The sequence below is a fragment of the Podarcis filfolensis genome, assembly GCF_964270895.1.
Source record: "Podarcis filfolensis genome assembly, chromosome: 8".
NCBI classification, from domain to species: Eukaryota; Metazoa; Chordata; class Lepidosauria; order Squamata; family Lacertidae; genus Podarcis; species Podarcis filfolensis.
Window position 1 is genome coordinate 18,807,431 of NC_139611.1, and position 17,485 is coordinate 18,824,915.

Below are 17,485 nucleotides of genomic sequence, written 5' to 3' on the forward strand. Positions count from 1 at the left end.
TTATTGCTGCGTTTATCTCCCACCTTTTCTCCAGAGAGCTCAAAGTGGCAGACGTGGTTCCCCGCCTCCCCATTATATTCCCACAGGTCCACAAGCCGAATCAGAGCAGCCAGCCAGTATTGCCTGCACTGACTGGCAGTAGCTCTCCAAGAGTTTCAGGAAGGGGACATCCTCCATCCTACCTGGAGATGTCCTTGGGGATTGAACCTGGGACCGTCTGCATGTGAGACAGGTGCTCCACCACTGAGCTACAGCCCAGGAGGCCATGATGGGCCAGATAGACCCATCAGGCACCTGTCTGTGTTTCTCCTCTTCTCCACAGAGCCTCAGATCTGGATCTGCAAGCCCACCAGCTCGAACCAAGGCCGGGGGATCTTCCTCCTCAAAAACCAATCCGAGGTCAACAGCTTGCAAGCCAAGCTCCTCAGCATCGAAGAAGATCCTATGTACAAGAAACTGCCTTACAAAATTCCCCCGGCGAGGATCGTTCAAAGGTAGAGAACGCAGCGATGTGGAGGTTCTGCTAACCCACTGCCCCAATTTTCCAGCTGGCTGGTGAAAGATGTTGCTGGGTGGTCTTCGGGGAACTTAACTGGTGCGCTGGAGGTGAAGGAAGCCCGGGATCTCGGGTGGGCTGGGGAAATCTCCTTCTCAGGCCGTCATCTTGCAGAAATGCGAGCTCCTGGAATGCAACCAGTACGGCAGGAACAGGCAGCTTTTTTCACCCCCGGCGTCCGCATCTCTTACTAGGCTACCTTCCAGGGGCCACAGGCCAGTAGTGGGTGGAGCTGGTGGCAAAAGTGGGAGGAGCAACTGCTGCAAATCTTAACCTTTGCACAGTGTGCTGCTTCCTGAACACAGGACACTCTTCTCAACCCTCCATCCAGGAAAGCAAGTGATGCTGTCGAGTTCCATGACACATCCCAGCCATTCTGGAGGACATGAAGCTTGGGTGGGGAGGGGTGTGGCCTGGTGACAGGGGGTGTGTCCTAGTGAGAATCCCAAGAGCCATTTGGCACCTCTTCTGGGCCTGAGCATCCCTTTCCCCCCCATTATGGGCTGCAAAAGCCGGGGACTTGCATCACACTCCCCATTAAACACCCCGCATACCAGGGGGGGAAAATAGCAGAGTGTGGCCTCCTGGAGGCCTCCTGTTCTAGATTCCATTCTAGCATCTAGAATTCTTGTTCTAGATTCCATTCTAGAATATAGAATTCCTGTTCTAGATTCCATTCTAGCATCTAGAATTCCTGTTCTAGATTCCATTCTAGCACCTAGAATTCCTGTTCTAGATTCCATTCCATTTATGGCTCCTCCAAACATTCAATCGGCATTCCACAGCCACTGAGCTTACTCAGTCTTCACTGAGTTTTTTTGAGATGTGTGTGTCAAAAAACCATTAAGTTCCCCTCTCCCAAATGCTTCTGTACTTGTGCAAATTTCAGAGTCTGAACAGAAGGTGTTAACAAAGTGCCATCCTGTTTTCTGCGATTGCACAGGATTCTGCGTTTTGCGTAAGAGCAACTGCGGAAAGTCTTAGCGAGTGGGTAAAGGTAAAGGGTAAAGGGGACCCCTGACGATTAGGTCCAGTCGTGGCCGACTCTGGGGTTGCGGCACTCATCTCTCTTTCTTGGCCGAGGGAGCCGGCGTACAGCTTCTGGGTCATGCGGCCAGCATGACTAAGCCGCTTCTGGCGAACCAGAGCAGCGCACGGAAACGCCGTTTAGCTTCCTGCCAGAGTAGTACCTATTTATCTACTTGCACTTTGACGTGCTTTCGAACTGCTAGGTTGGCAGGAGCAGGGACCGAGCAACGGGAGCTCACCCCGTCGCAGGGATTCGAACTGCCGACCTTCTGATTGGCAAGACCTAGGCTCTGTGGTTTAACCCACAGCGCCACCCGCATCCCTTTTAGCGGGTGGGTACATTGGGCCAACAGCAGGATATCCACCCCCTTCCTTATTCCTTTTATTTCTCCTGGCATACAGAGCTTGAACATTCCCGGTCTAAGGACTTCCTGTCGTTTGTATGATCAGAGTCCTTTCCTCAGTCGGCCTAGTTTCATTTCCAATACCTTTCTCTCTCTTCTTAAAGTTTCGTGTCATCGGCACAGACAGATCATTAGCATTTTAACAGGTGGTGAAGAGAGAGAGAAAGAAAGAAAGAGAGACAGATCAGAGATTATTTCTGTCTGGGCATCTAAGGAGAGCTTCAAAGGGGGAAATGCACGCCAAAGACTTTGCATTGTGTGAGCTGAATGAGTCTCTAATGCTATATACCAAAGCTGTTAGAGAGCTGAGCAGCTGCACTCACCTGCCCCCGCCCCTCCCCGTCTTAACTGGCTTCCTACAGAAGTGGAAATGCAAAAATTCATACACACACACACACGCACACACACACACACACACAGGGCTGGAATTAGGTTTGATGAGGCCCTAAGCTATTGAAGGTAATGGGGCCCTTTATATGTCCAGCTGTCCTTTGTCAACAACAAATTGTCGCTGTTATTTGTGTTGAATATATGCTATATGGTAATTTATGGACCTAATAGGTATCTAAAGCCATTTGCACATAACAACATATGTATTTTATCAAAGTAATTGTTGAGCTGAAATACAATTAAGAAGAAGTATACAGTGGTACCTCGGGTTAAGTACTTAATTCGTTCTGGAGGTCCGTTCTTAACCTGAAACTGTTCTTAACCTGAAGCACCACTTTAGCTAATGGGGCCTCCCGCTGCTGCAGTGCCACCGGAGCACGATTTCTGTTCTTATCCTGAACAAAGTTCTTAACCTGAAGCACTATTTCTGGGTTAGTGGAGTGTGTAACCTGAAGCGTATGTAACCTGAAGCGTATGTAACCTGAGGTACCACTGTATTAATAGTGAAATACAATTAAGAAGAAGTATATTAATAGTGAAATAATTATTAAGCTCTAACTGTATGTAGGTTTTATTTTATTTGCTTTTTATCTTATATTTTGGAAATGTACATCCAGTTTTTTCCCCCTTTAATTTTTTGGGGAGCCCCCAAGAGAGTGGGGCCCTAAGTTATAGCTTGTTTAGCTTGTACATAAATCTGGCACTACACACACACACACACACACACACACACACACACACACACACTGCCTCAGGCCAGAATAATCAAATCAAACAAACATGAGATCAGCTAATGTCCGCTTTCAACATCAGCTAATGTCCACTTTCCTTGCAAGCATGACAATTGCACGGCTAGTTTAATCAGTCCACTTACGACTATCAAAAACAATTCAAGCAGTATTTGAAATACAGAAGCATTGTGTGCCGTCCACAGGGCTGGGAGGTCTGTTTCCGTTTTCTCTAGCTATTCTCTGCCAATCTTACAAATCTGGAAAGCCTTTATTGGCTATACAAGCATAAAGGATCATAATACCCACTTCTTGTCCTCTATATATTCTAGAGCAGCGGTTCCCAAACTTTTTTGGGTCACCAGCCCCTTGGTTCCACGAACTCATCCCTCGTGCCCCCAACCCAACCTTTATTATTATGGTGGTTTACACAACCCAGGAAGGAAGAATAATAATACAGTGGTACCTCTGGTTATGAACTTAATTTGTTCCGGAGGTCTGTTCTTAACCTGAAACCGTTCTTAACCTGAGGTACCACTTTAGCTAATGGGGCCTCCCGCTGCCGCTGTACCGCCAGCATGCAATTTCTGTTCTCATCCTGAGGTAAAGTTCTTAACCCGAGGTACTATTTCTGGGTTAGCGGAGTCTGTAACCCAAAGTGTTTGTAACCCGAGGTGTTTGTAACCCAAGATACCACTATAATGCAATAGTTTGAAACAGTAACCATTAACTGCACATGCATTCAAAAATCCAATTAGTTTAATTAATTCAACCAAACGGATGAACTTTGAAACCCACCCCACCCCACCAAAGCTTATCCCACCACCTCTTTTGGAAATCTGTGTTTTAGACTACGGACCTTTTGAGTTATCTTTTCACCCTGAAACCCTGGAAGGAAGAATTTTGCATGGAAACCCCCCCATAAAGAAACTGTAACAGAGGAAGGAAATATTAAGATAATGAGGATGCATAGTTATCGAGCTGTCTTGTGCCTGCTGTGTTAATAAGTTACCTTTTCCATGCGCTTTCTCTGATTTATTTTGAAATTTATATTTAAAATAATAAATAAATAAATAAATAAATAAATAAATAAATAAATAAATAAATAAAATGTAATAGATTAGAACATAAAAAATAAAATAAGCAGATTGGCATGAGCGAGACTTGAAGAGCCTCAGAAGCTCAGGTGCCACAGAGATGCATATCCTTCCGGTTTCTCAGGTATATTGATAAGCCGCTGCTCTTAGAGGGGAAGAAGTTTGATGTTCGTTCGTACCTCCTCATCGCCTGCACATGCCCCTTCATGCTCTTCTTTGGCCACGGCTACGTCCGCCTCACATGCCTCAACTACGACCCCAAGTCGGAAGACCTCACTTCTCATCTGACCAATCAGGTGAGGGGGGAGAGAGGGGGGCGGGATTTGAGTGGGAGGCAGGATTCTGTGGACCAGGAAATAGTTGGGCCTTCTCTCAAACGTAGAGCATTGTGTGTAGAGCCAGTGTGGTGTAGTGGTTAAGAGTGGTAGTCTCGTAATCTGGGGAACCGGGTTCGCTTCCCCGCTCCTCCACATGCAGCTGCTGGGTGACCTTGGGCCAGTCACACTTCTTTGAAGTCTCTCAGCCCCACTCACCTCACAGAGTGTTTGTTGTAGGGGAGGAAGGGAAAGGAGAATGTTAGCCGCTTTGAGACTCCTGAAGGGGAGTGAAAGGCGGGATATCAAATCCAAACTCCTCCTCCTCTTCTTCTTCTTCTTCTTCATTAGAACAGGCATCGTACCCAAACAATACACAAAGCCAGGCATTCTTTGAAATTCGCACTGCTCTGAATGTTGCGATCTGGTTCAGAAAGTGTGGGGAAAGTGTGCAAGAACGCGACCTTAGAATGTGGCAGCATGTAGCTGTTGGAACTCCCTGCCTGTTGATACCAGGCAAGCCCCTTCACTGCCCTCTTTTTGGTGCCTTCTAAAAATCTTTATTGTTTCTCAGGCGAAGAAATAAGGACGAATGGGGAGGCAGAGAACCATGCCTATCCAGATGTTTAGAAAGTTGATGAGAGTTTTAATCTGCTTTTAGTCTACTGCATTTTAACCTTTTAGAAGTCTGTTTGTTTTATCTTCATTTTCTTTTCTTTTCTTTTGCAAAACTGCTTTGAGGTGGTTGTTGCCCGTTTTGCAAATCAGGTGCCGTGTGGGTTTTCTGAAATAAACAAATAAGGGCATCTATCGGTGAAATTAACATGCTTCCAAATGCAGTATATTAAGGGAAATTACCTCCAAAAAGAAAATGAATGGTAGGCAAAATGACATATTAAATTAGGGGGAAATGTAGACTAAAATGCTGGTGAGTTTCCATGAGAACTTGCTTTTTTAAGAAGAAGAAGAAGAAGAAGGAGGAGGAGGAGGAGGAGGAGGAGGAGGAGGAGGTGGTATTTGCAAATCAATGCGGGAAGGTGAAGAACTAATCTTTAGATTGCAAAAAGCAGGAAACTGAGGAAAACTGAAATGGAATGATTCGCCCGTCCCCAAGCCTAACCCTCAAAAACAGCTGGTGCTAAATTTAAGTAGCTGGGCCAAGGTCATGAAAATATATGACGATACCTTCGGGCTGCAATACATTGTTTGAGTCTGTCAGCCTCAATCCAGCATCACTTTTGCTCAGGGGTGATAGGAGTTGGAGTTCGACAGGAGCAGGATCTGTAAGACCTGCCTTTTATTCCCGCAGAGGCGCTTCTAGGTTTTATTTGCTGTCCCTGTTGTGTTTGGTTTTTGTGTTTGTAAGTCGCTTGGGGCCACTGGAGTGAGGAGGCAGCTGATTAATACTAATTATCACCATTATTAACAGCAGCAACAATGTCCAGAGAGCCACAGGTGCCCCGCAACCCGTGCCATAAACAATACCTACCCCCTTGACCATCTAGATTTCTATATGCAGGAAAGGCTTGGAAATTCATCCATCTCCCTTCTAGGGCTCGGGTGAGATGAGAGAGATTTAAATTTGGCGTTTTTGTAAGCCATCCAGGTGACATTTTGCAAACCGCTTTGAGGTGTTGATTTGAGAGCAGGTCGTTTACGATTAAGCGGCATATAGATGTTTTGAAATAATTCATAAATAGTTTTCTGAGGCCTCTTGAGCAAGAGGCATGATCGGAGCAAGGCCTGAAACGGGGCTTTTTGATTATAAGGCTCCCCCATTTGTTATCAAATACGTCACACTCGCCCAAGAGGAGAAACACAGACAGGAATTGATTTCTCTTCTCGCTCCAAGGACAGGCACCAGAAAACAAGGGCCATCCATCCCTGGTAAACAGGGACAGCTGGAGCATATGTTATCCCTGCCAGCCCAGCCCACTTGGTATCGCCTTCCTGCAGCTTAATGGCTTTGGCAAGATGGGCGCCTTGTGTGTGGTTTTTTTGCCTTGAACAGAGCTGTTTGCTCAGCTTGGGATTTGGAGCGCTGCGGTGCCATGCTGGCTCCGGAGAGACCCCGCTGCCACAATGGACATGAAATGAGGGCCAGGTGTTGTTATTCAAAAGAGTACCTGCAAATCTCATCGGCGGGGGGTGGGGGGTGGGGAGGAGGCCAGGAAATTCATGGCAGAGCAGGTGGCGACGGCGGCACAGAAATCTGCTCTCCGCCCCCAATTGTGTCCCACCTGAGTGGGTGGGAGCGAGGAGGGAATGGTTTGAATTTTCATATTTAAGAAGTCGGGATCCGCCAGGTGGATGGAATCAAAGGGGAGAGACCTGGAGGCTCCCCCCGTTGCTGCCCCTTCGCTGGGAAATGCGTAAACAGAAGGTCAGTGGAAGACTCAGCCCTTTGCTTTCTGGAAAAGTGCCCGTTTGATTGAGGTTCCTAGATTTGTGCATGCACGCCTTTTATTTTATGGACAATATTTGCATGTGCACCCAATAACAAAAAAAAAAAACTTCTCTGGGCAGCTTGAAACAAGAACATCATAATATAGTTGTAAACAGTAAATCATAATGCATCGTGGAGCATCCCATATGAATTTGCCCAGTCCTCTTTTAAAGCCGTCATTACCTGTTTGGGGAATTAATTCCTCCGTTTAGTTCTGGGCCACGTGAAGAAGGCATTCCTTTTGTCTGCCCTGAATCTCCTAATATTCAGCTTCATAGAATTATAGACTAGTTAGAAGGGACCTCGAGGGTCATCCTGTCCAACCCCTAGTGATGCAGGAATCTCAACATGCGGTTCCCCATCCAATTTGAAACCAGACCAGACCCTGCTTAGCTTTGCAAGTGTGCTAGCGGCTTTAATGCTACACCATTTGGAGGGCTACTGGATGAACCCGTAGGGTTCTCATATTATGCGGAAGGGAGAGAGAGAGAGAGAAATTGCAGGAAATTCTGCCCCTCTTTTTCAGCCAGCGTTAAAACAAATTGAATCCACACAAAATCTGAGTGAAATTAGGTGGAATCCAAGGGATTCAAAGCATCAAACATATGTCAAATGTTGATCTCTCTCTCTCTCTCTCTCTCTCTCTCTCTCTCTCTCTCTCTCCTTCTCTCTCTCTCTCTCTCTTTTTAATGTGGTTTTATTGTCTTATGGCTCTGGGCTCCATCCAAGGAGGAAGGATGGGTTGTAAGATCTGAAATAATCAGTCAATACATGCACCCTGCACCTGGTTAAACTGTGGGATCCACTTTGTCAAGAAGTAGCAGCAGTCACCAACTTGAATGGCTTTAAAGGGGGGTTTGATGTTGTTGTTTAGTTGTTTAGTCGTGTCCGACTCTTCGTGACCCCATGGACCAGAGCCCGCCAGGCACCCCTGTCCTCCACTGCCTCCCGCAGTTTGGTCAAACTCATGCTTGTAGCTTCGAGAACACTATCCAACCATCTCATCCTCTGTCGTCCCCTTCTCCTTGTGCCCTACATCTTTCCCAACATCAGGGTCTTTTCCAGGGAGTCTTCTCTTCTCATGAGGTGGCCAAAGTATTGGAGCCTCAGCTTCACAATCTGTCCTTCCAGTGAGCACTCAGGGCTGATTTCCTTCAGAATGGATAGGTTTGATCTTCTTGCAGTCCATGGGACTCTCAAGAGTCTCCTCCAGCACCATTAAAGGGGGGAGGGTAAGAGAAATTAATGGCGGGTTAGATCCCTGGCCATGATGGCTGTGTCCAAACTCCACCTCTGAATGCAGTCTGAATTCCAGTTCCTTGGAAACACAAGAGGGGAGAGTTTCTGTAGCGCTCAGGTCCTGCTTCCCATCGTGGCATCTTCTTGGCTACTGTAAGGCTGGGTTAGATGGGACTTTGGCCACCTTAGGTTCTTATAAGCAATCCTATCGGCTGCCCCCCCCCCGCTTGCTTTGCTTGCCCACCCTCCTGCTCCCCGTCCTTCAAACCCACTTCCCCTTGCTCTTTGCCCAGACCCTTGTCCTCAGGAGGGAGGGGGTCACAGATCCAGTGCTACAATGCACAGCCCCTAACAAGGGCGCGTGTTTTCTCTGCCAACTCCCCACAGTATGTTCAGAAGAAGAGTCCGATGTACAGCCACGTCAAGGAGGAGACGGTGTGGCGCATGGAGCGCTTCAACAACTACGTCAACGAGAGGTTCAGGCACATCAAAGGGCTCCCCAAGGACTGGGTCTTCAATGGGTTCACGGTGAGTTTCCACACTTCCACCCCACAGCTGCTGCCACAGCATTTGTAGCCCGTTCTCCAGGATCAGGCTGTCACGCTGCTCCACTGTTTCTCTATTATTATTTATTGTATTTGTATGGGACGCGGGTGGCGCTGTGGGTTAAACCACAGAGGCTAGGACTTGCCAATCGAAAGGTCGGTGGTTCGAATCCCCGCGACGGGGTGAGCTATCGTTGCTCGGTCCCAGCTCCTGCCAACCTAGCAGTTCGAAAGCACGTCAAAGTGCAAGTAGATAAATAGGTACCACTCTGGCGGGAAGGTAAACGGTGTTTCCGTGCGCTGCTCTGGTTCACCAGAAGCGGCTTAGTCATGCTGGCCACATGACCCGGAAGCTGTACGCCGGCTCCCTCGGCCAGTAAAGCGAGATGAGCGCCGCAACCGCAGAGTCGGTCACGACTGGACCTAATGGTCAGGGGTCCCTTTACCTTTACCTTTACCCATGGTTTCCCCCTCCCTCTTATTTAATCCCTGCAACAGCCCTGTGAGGTAGGTTTGGCTGAGAGGCGGCCACTGGGTCATCCACTGAGCTTCTGGCCGAGTGGCGAGAGTCTCCCAGGTCCTAATCTGATGCTCAAAACCATAGGTAGGCAAACTAAGGCCCGGGGGTCAGATCCGACCCAATCGCCTTCTAAATCCAGCCCGTGGACGGTCCGGGAATCAGCATGTTTTTACCAGAGTAGAATGTGCCCTTTTATTTAAAATGCATCTCTGGGTTATTTGTGGGGCACAGGAATTTGTTCATTTTTATTTATTTTTTCAAAATATAGTCTGCCCCCCCCCACTAGGTCTGATGGACAGTGAACCGGCCCCTCTCTGAAAAAGTTTGCTGACCCCTGCTCTAAACCATTATGCCCCCACTGGACCGCATAAGCCAACGCCACCAGCTGACCGAATTGGAGAGCCTCGTGGAACTTGATTGGTGCAGATGCCCATATGACCGTACCTGCCAATGGGCATCTTGGGGATGTTGAGAAAGTGCTCCTGGACACCAGCCACAAAATGGCTGCCGTTGAGGGTTCAGTCTAACACAAAATGGCTGCTGTTGGGGCGTGGCATGACACAGAATGGGTGCCTCCTCTGAAAGTAGGGAAAGGGGGTCGGGAAAGGGTGGGGGCCGCTCTTGCTCATGGAGAGAAGCTCTTTGAATTGAGTAAAAGGCCATTGAAATGGATTAGGTCCCATTGAGAGTTGGTGTGGTGTAGTGGTCTGGGTGTCGGACTAGGCCCTGGAAGACCAGGGTTCAAATCCCTTCTTGGCCTAGGACCCACGTACCTATGGGGCTGCCTCTCCAGGTATGCCCTGTGGAGGACCTTAAGGTCCACAAATGACAACATTTTGGAGGTCCCAGGTTGCAAGGTGGTTCAATTGGTCTCAACTAGGGCCAGGGCCTTTTCAGTACTGGCCCCAACTTGGTGGAACGCTCTGTCACAAGAGACTAGGGCCCTGCGGGACTTGACATCTTTCCACAGGACCTGCAAGACAGAGCTGTTCCGCCTGGCCTTTGGTTTGGACTCAGTCTGACCCTTATGTTTTCCCTCCCCTTATGGTTTTGATCTATGGGCTACTTTTAAAATGAGGCTGCATTTTAAATTGCATTTTAACCTGTATTTTAAATTGGGTTTTTATGATTTTACTGTAATTTTACTGGTGTTAGCCGCCCTGAGCCCGGCTCTGGCCTGGGAGGGTAGGGTATAAATAAAATTTATTATTATTATTATTATTATTATTATTATTATTATTATTATTGGCCATGAACCTCACTGGGGATGACCTTGGGCCAGCCACTGTCTCTCTCTGCTTAGCCTACTTTGCAGGGTTGTTGTGAGGATAAAACAGGGTGGGAGAGGACTATGTACACCACCTTGAGTTGCTTCAGGGAAGAAGAAGTTGGGGTGTAAAAATAAATAAATATAAACCATGAGTGGGCAAGCGCCTGTGACTTCCAATGAGTCCACTCCGAGTAGGGCTGAGCGGGGGACCACTGGAGGGCTGGACATAAGCGGATCCTCTAATCTGGATCTTTTGTGGCTTCCCCTGACTCGCAAGAGGTCTTGTGGGGCAGGGGGAATCTTTCCGGGATCATGCCGCCCTTCTGTGTCTTTCAGAAGAGAATGAAAGAGATCATGCTGCAGTGTTTCCTGGCGGTCAAGTCCAAGCTGGAGTGCAAGATGGGCTACTTTGATCTCATTGGCTGCGACTTCTTAATCGACGAAGACTTCAAGGTACAGTCACGGAGCTGCATCCTCAGCTGAGTGGGCCGCGGATCGAGAGGCACGAGTCTCCAGAGTCAGGGCTTGAGGAGGACAGCCAAGGGCATAGCTGTCAACCGTCCCTTATTTGGCCAGAAAGTCCCTTATTCCAGCGCTATGTCCCGCTGCTGTCCCTTATTGATGATGTCCCTCAAATTTCCCGGGTTTCAAAGGAAGCAGCTCCTCTCCCTCCCTCCCTGCCAGCCAGGGAGGAGGGAGGCTCCAACTGTGTTGCTTGGCTGCATTGCTCACCCAATAAAGAGTCTAAGAACGACTGGGGGGGTGGAGTCTGCATGCCTTGTGCCAATCAAATCGGCCACGTTGCCTGGGGACTTGCCTTTGCTCAGCGCTTCCCAGCGGAGAGGTGATGTGGTTTTCCTTGCTGCATCCCCTTTGTCGGGTTGCTGTGCTGTGGGAACCACCACTTGAGGCTTCGTTTGGCTGCTGGCTGGGCTTTCTGCCTTTGGCTCGGAGGGGCTCAAAAGTCGAACATACCTGTGCTTGGAAAATCCCTTATTTTGGCTGCTGATCCCTTATTTTCGAGGCTGCTGGTCCCTTATTTTCAAATCTGAAAGTTGACAGCTATGGCCAAGGGACTCCTCTGATGGATAATGAACCCATAGATCTGGAAATGGTGGCTGTATGGGGTGAGCCTCCGGGTCTCTCTGCCCAGCCACATCCCCTCATCAGCCTTGCTTCACACCTACCCTGAGAGTTTTTGCCTGGCTGGAATGTGTGCTTGAACTCAGATCATGCCTCTTTCTTTCCTGGATGGAGGATTGAGAGGGGTGTGTAGAAACTAGCCGACTGCGCAGAGGTAGAATTTGCACTCGTCGCTTTGCGCACTTTGTCCCTCTGGACCCGCCCGCTGCTGGCTTCCGGACGGTATATGGCATGGGTATACTAGAAGTCGTGGACATTCAGTGAAGCTGAATGTTGGAAGATTCCAGACGTACATAGTGCATAGTTGGACTATGGAACTCTCTGCCACAGGAGGCAGTGATGGCCACCAACTTGGATGGCTTTGAAAGGGGATTAGGCAAATTCATGGAGCAAAGGCTATTTCTAAAATCCAGGTAGCTCTATAGGATAATAATAATAATAATAATAATAATAATAATAATAATAATAGGTTGTCGTCAATGAACTTTTCTTATAATTGACCCACTGAAATTAAGGACCACGACACACTTTGATTTCAGTGGGTCTACTCAGAGTAAATGTTCGTTGACTACAACTCTTTGATGATTGATCATAATAATGGATTTCATCCCATTTTCGTCCCACTCAAAGTAGACTCGTGGAAACTAATGGGTATGACTAACTTAGGTCCATTCATTTCAATGGGCATACTCTGAGTAGGGCTTGTTGCACACAACCCAATGATTATTAATAGAGAAATATAAGAAGAGAGATTTGTGTCCTATTTTAGCCCTACTCACAATAGATGCATTGAAATCGATGAACATGAGAAACTTGGGTCTGTTACTTTCAGTCTACTCTGTGTAAGGCGTAGGTGGATATATGATTTATATGCCATGTACTGCCCACATGTTTTCTAAGCAGTTTACAAAACACATACACAAAAAACAATTGCACTGCATTGTTTAAAATATGGAATAATTTAAAATATATATATATCATAGGCAAAACCCACAGCAAAACTATTCTATTTAAACATTAAACTATAAATGGCCATGATGAAAATGTGCAATAGAACATCCCCGTTAAAACAACACAGCAATTAAAACTGGATATTCAGTCCATGAGGTCAAAGGACATCATAATCTTCATTATCTTCAGCACCCAGTTAAATAAATTATAGCCACTTATGATTAATTCAAACTACATATGCATAAAAACAATTCTATACGAGTCAAATGTTTTGTGGATATTTTTCACACTTCCAAGAAAGCCACCGCTCTCCGCTGCACTGCTCATTTTTTTCACTGCTTACAGAAATATATGGCTGGCACTTTCCCCTTAAACTCTTAGCTTCCTTGAACTTGTTTATACAGCCTCTGTTGCAACAGGAAAGATTTTTGGGGGGGAGGTGGTTACAAGAGAAAATAGAAATGACTTTAGTGCCCCCTAGTGGCAGTCATAAAACATTTTCCCTGGTCAAATTGGAAAACGGAAACAAATTGTGGGGAAACAGAACACAGAATCAGTAAACTGTGGAGTTGGAAAGGACCCTGAGGATCATCTAGTCCAACCCCCTGCAATGCAGGAATATGCAGCTGGACTGAACCTGCAACCTTGGCATTATCACCACCATGTTCTAACCAAGTGAGCTATCCAGGATCAACAAAACAGGGATCACACTGCGATGTTAAAGCACGTCGCTTTCCTCAAAGAATCCTAGAAATGTTAGATTGTTAAGGGTGCTGGGAATTATAGCTCAATGAGGGGTAAACTACAGTTTCCAAGATTTGTAGGGAGCCATGTGCTTTCTTTAAAAAAACAACCCTGTGTTGTCGCACAATAATTCTCTTGCAGAGTCTTAGATTCAGGATTCAAAGGCAGGATCCAGTGGATCCTGAAGCTTTAAACTAGATGCACACCTCGGCCCTGATTTGCAGCCTGGATTTCAGGGCCAGAGCTGGAGATCCGGCAAATCAGCCTGTATGCAAAGAAACAAATGTGTTCCCCCCCTTTTTTTCCTTTTAAATCAGGTCTGGCTCCTGGAGATGAACGCCAACCCTGCCTTGCACACCAACTGCAGCGCCTTGAAAAGCATCATTCCCACAGTTGTGAATGAGACTCTGGGTAAGCAAAGCTGAGCAGCCATGAGGGAAATAGAGGGGTTCAGGAGCACAGAAACAGGCCGACTCCTCCATGAACAGAGTTGACCAGGTGCCCAGGGCTCCCATGGCTTCTATAGCTGTGTAGGGGACCCGGCACCAGGAATAGGCGCTGTCAGGCAATTGCCCAAGCTCCCAGGGAGGCTTCAACTGCCAATCAGCCCATCCAAAGTACCAGCTCCAGCCAGCTGGACCCGGCACTCTTTGTGAATCTCTCCTTTGCCCAGCGTTGGTGCCCAGGTGGCTGTAGCCTGGCTCCTAGGGAGGAGCGGGTGGCACAGTGGTCCAAACCACTGAGCCTCTTGGGCTTGCCAATAATAATAATAATAATAATAATAATAATAATAATAATAATAATAATAATAATTTATTATTTATACCCTGCCCATCTGGGTGGCTTCCAACAAAATATTAAAATATAGTAATGCATCAAACATTAAAAGCTTCCCTAAACAGGGCTGCCTTCAGATGTCTTCTAAAAGTCTGGTAGTTGTTCTTCTCTTTGACATCTGGTGGGAGGGTGTTCCACAGGGCGGGTGCCACTACCGAGAAGGCCCTCTGCCTGGTACCCTGTAACTTGGCTTCTTGCAGTGAGGGAATCACCAGAAGGCCCTTGGCGCTGGACCTCAGTGTCCGGGTAGAACGATAGGGGTGGAGACGCTCCTTCAGATATACTGGACAGAAGGTTGACAGTTCAAATCCCCATGATGGGGTGAGCTCCCATTGCTCTGCCCCAGCTCCTGCCAACCCAGCAGTTCAAAAAAACACCAGCGCAAGTAGATAAATAGGTACCGCTATGGTGGGAAGGTAAACAGCGTTTCCATGCACTCTGGCTTCCGTCACGGTGTCCCGTTGCACCAGAAGCGGTTTCGTCATGCTGGCCACATGACCCAGAAAGCTGTCTGTGGATAAACGCCGGCTCCCTCGGCCTGAAAGCGAGATGAGTGCCACAGCCCCATAGTCGCCTCTGACCAGACTTAACCGTCCAGGGGTCCTTTACCTTTTTTACCTAGACTGGCTCTGGGTGCAGACTGAGCAACAAAGGATACCAAAAACATTGCATCTCACAGTTCCTGAGAAGGGATGGGTGGATTTCTCCAATTCAGTTTCTCTTAGTTCCTCAGGGTTGTATCCAGTTAAGTCCCCACTCTGAGAAGGCGCATGAAAATTAATGGACCTAAGTTAGCCTCATGTTCACAAACTTCAGTAGGATCTGCAATTGACTACAACCCTCCGCTTCCCACTCTGAGGTTCAGTTCTCCACATTTACACACCAGTTTGTAGTTATTGTGGAGTCCTTGTGGAATTTCATCACCATTTTGGGGTGCATTCCTCATAAAGCACAAGTTTTTGTCTGCCATCATATACACATTTTTGCAAAGCAACTCTCCTTAGCATACTGAATCTTTGTATGCCGTTTTCACTGCTACATGATGCCCTGCCTAGGATATACGGTCATATCTTGGTTCTCAAACGCCTTCGGACTCAAACATTTTGGCTCCCGAACGCCGCAAACCCAGAAGTGAGTGTTCCGGTTTGTGAACATTTTTCGGAAGCTGAACATCTGACGCGGCTTCCACAGCTTTCGATTGAGTGCAGGAAGCTCCTGCAGCCAATCGGAAGCCATGCCTTGGTTTTTAAACATTTCAGAAGCCAAATGGACTTCTGGAATGGATTAAGTTCAAGAACCAAGGTATGACTGTACATTTTTGCATGCAAATTATCTCAGTTGAAGAGCTGCATAGCGAAATTCGGAGAAGTAATAATAATAATAATAATAATAATAATAATAATAATTTATTTATACCCCGCCCATCTGGCTGGGTTTCCTCAGCCACTCTGGGCGGCTTCCAACAGAATATTAAAATACAATTATTCATTCAGTATTAAAAGCTTCCCTAAACAGGGCTGCCTTCAGATGTCTTCTAAAAGTCCGATAGTTGTTTATTTCTTTGACATCTGATGGGAGGGCGTTCCACAGGGCAGGCGCCACTACCAAGAAGGCCCTCTGCCTGGTTCCCTACAACTTCGCTTAACACAGTGAGGGAACCGCCAGAAGGCCCTCGGCGCTGGCTCTCAGTGTCCAGTTTCTGAAAGATAGCTAGCTTTGGGCTTTGCGTTTCAGAAACGAGAACCAGGTAAGTTGCCCTTAAAGGCGGAAACTGCATTGGGTCTCTCCCCACACCACCCCTATTCCTGACTCTCTGTCTCTCTCTCTGTGGGCCTTTCCCAGATCTGGCCATCGAGATTTTCACCAAGAGCCAGAAGATCCAGAACATACTGCCCTTGGAGTCGCTCTGCCACTTTGCCCTGCTGTACAGCGGGGTGGGCACAGACAGCAACCAGTCGCGGCCCACCAAGAGCAGGACGTCCCTCCGCTCCCTCAGGAGCCACCGCTCCCTCACCGAGAACAGCAGCTTCTGCAACAGCACCTACAACATGAGCCCTGGGCGCCCGGCGGAGAAGCAGCCGGTCAAATCTCCGGAGAAGCCAGCCAAGGGCGAGGCACCAGCCCACTCTGAAGGGGTCTCCATCGTGCCCAGCAGGGGGGTCCCCAGGAACACTTTGCCCATGCCCCAGATCCAGATCTCTATCGTGCCCAACCTCGCCTGCTGCCCGTCCGTCAAAACCATTCTTCGGGGCAACCAAGTCTGCAGCAGCGGCAACCAGTATATCATCAAGCATGTCCCACCGGTCTCGGACAGGCACCCGGAGGCCGAGGGCGATGACGAGAGGGCCAGAGCCGCTGGCCTTGCTGTTGCCGGAGCGCCCTCCAAGGACCGGTCCTACGCGGCTTGGTTCCAGCAAACGTTTGGGTCCAAGTTCCTGGCGGCCAGCGGGAACGGGGCAGGCAGCCCCTTGACCAGCTCGCAGATGGTCTCCCTCCATCTCCAGTCCAGCCTCCCGCCAAATCTCCCGGCCTCCCAGGAGCAAGCCAAGCCTCTGCGCCAGCTCATGAATTACTCCAAGATGCCCGGGGAGAGTGGCAAGGCCTTGGCAGCAGGCCAGAACTGCGGCGAATCCCTCCCTGAAGAGAAGAAGCTCTCTCACCGGGGCTCCTAAAAGCAAGATCGCTTGTGTATTTCCAAAGCCCTCCTTCTTTTTCCTATAAAGGACGACGAGAAAAAAACCCCAGAGCAACCTCGGTCCTTGACTTCTTTCAGCAATTCTAAAAATGGAATCTGTGGCATCCCTTATAGGATGTCAAAAATGATTGGTGTTGGGTTTTTTGTTTTTCTTACACAAATTCTTCTTGATATGTTTTAAGGGAGAAGAAAAGACTAATAACAAGTAAACCTGACACAAATCTGGAGCGGAGTCGCTAAGACGGTTGCAGCCAAGCTGGTGCCAAATATTTTGCTCTGCTTTCCTTGGACTGCATCAGTGAGGTTGGGAGGGAGGATCTTGTTGTCCGGGCAGCCAGGACCAAACTGCCCAGGCTTGCACCCTAGGGAGGTCATTTCGATGCTGCTAAGGCAGAGGTTTGACTTCACCTCTGGAGGTGCACTCCATTGTCTCTCGAAACAACAAGAAGAAAAGAAAACATGGTGTAAAAAAAATGCATCTGCCCATAGTCAAGACCCATATTAATTCTGGGATTTTGCTTGACTCCTGTGCCTTCCCTTTGAGATTGATATTCAGGGGTGGGGCGGTCAGTAGCAT

At 47.9% G+C, this 17,485-nt stretch overlaps 1 protein-coding gene across 4 annotated transcripts in view; it reads left to right on the forward strand.

Moving 5' to 3' along the window:
- Positions 1-17,036, forward strand: part of TTLL10 (tubulin tyrosine ligase like 10) — a 201,768-nt gene extending 184,732 nt beyond the window's left edge. For all 4 annotated transcript variants that reach the window (XM_083628543.1, XM_083628544.1, XM_083628546.1 and 1 more), the window contains 6 exons: positions 323-494; positions 4,329-4,500; positions 8,591-8,731; positions 10,875-10,991; positions 13,694-13,787; positions 16,056-17,036. In XM_083628543.1, coding sequence (XP_083484669.1) covers positions 323-494; positions 4,329-4,500; positions 8,591-8,731; positions 10,875-10,991; positions 13,694-13,787; positions 16,056-16,885 — 1,526 coding nt within the window. In that variant the 3' untranslated portion in view covers positions 16,886-17,036. The remainder of the gene's footprint in view (positions 1-322; positions 495-4,328; positions 4,501-8,590; positions 8,732-10,874; positions 10,992-13,693; positions 13,788-16,055) is intronic.
- Positions 17,037-17,485: the final 449 nt, after the last annotated feature.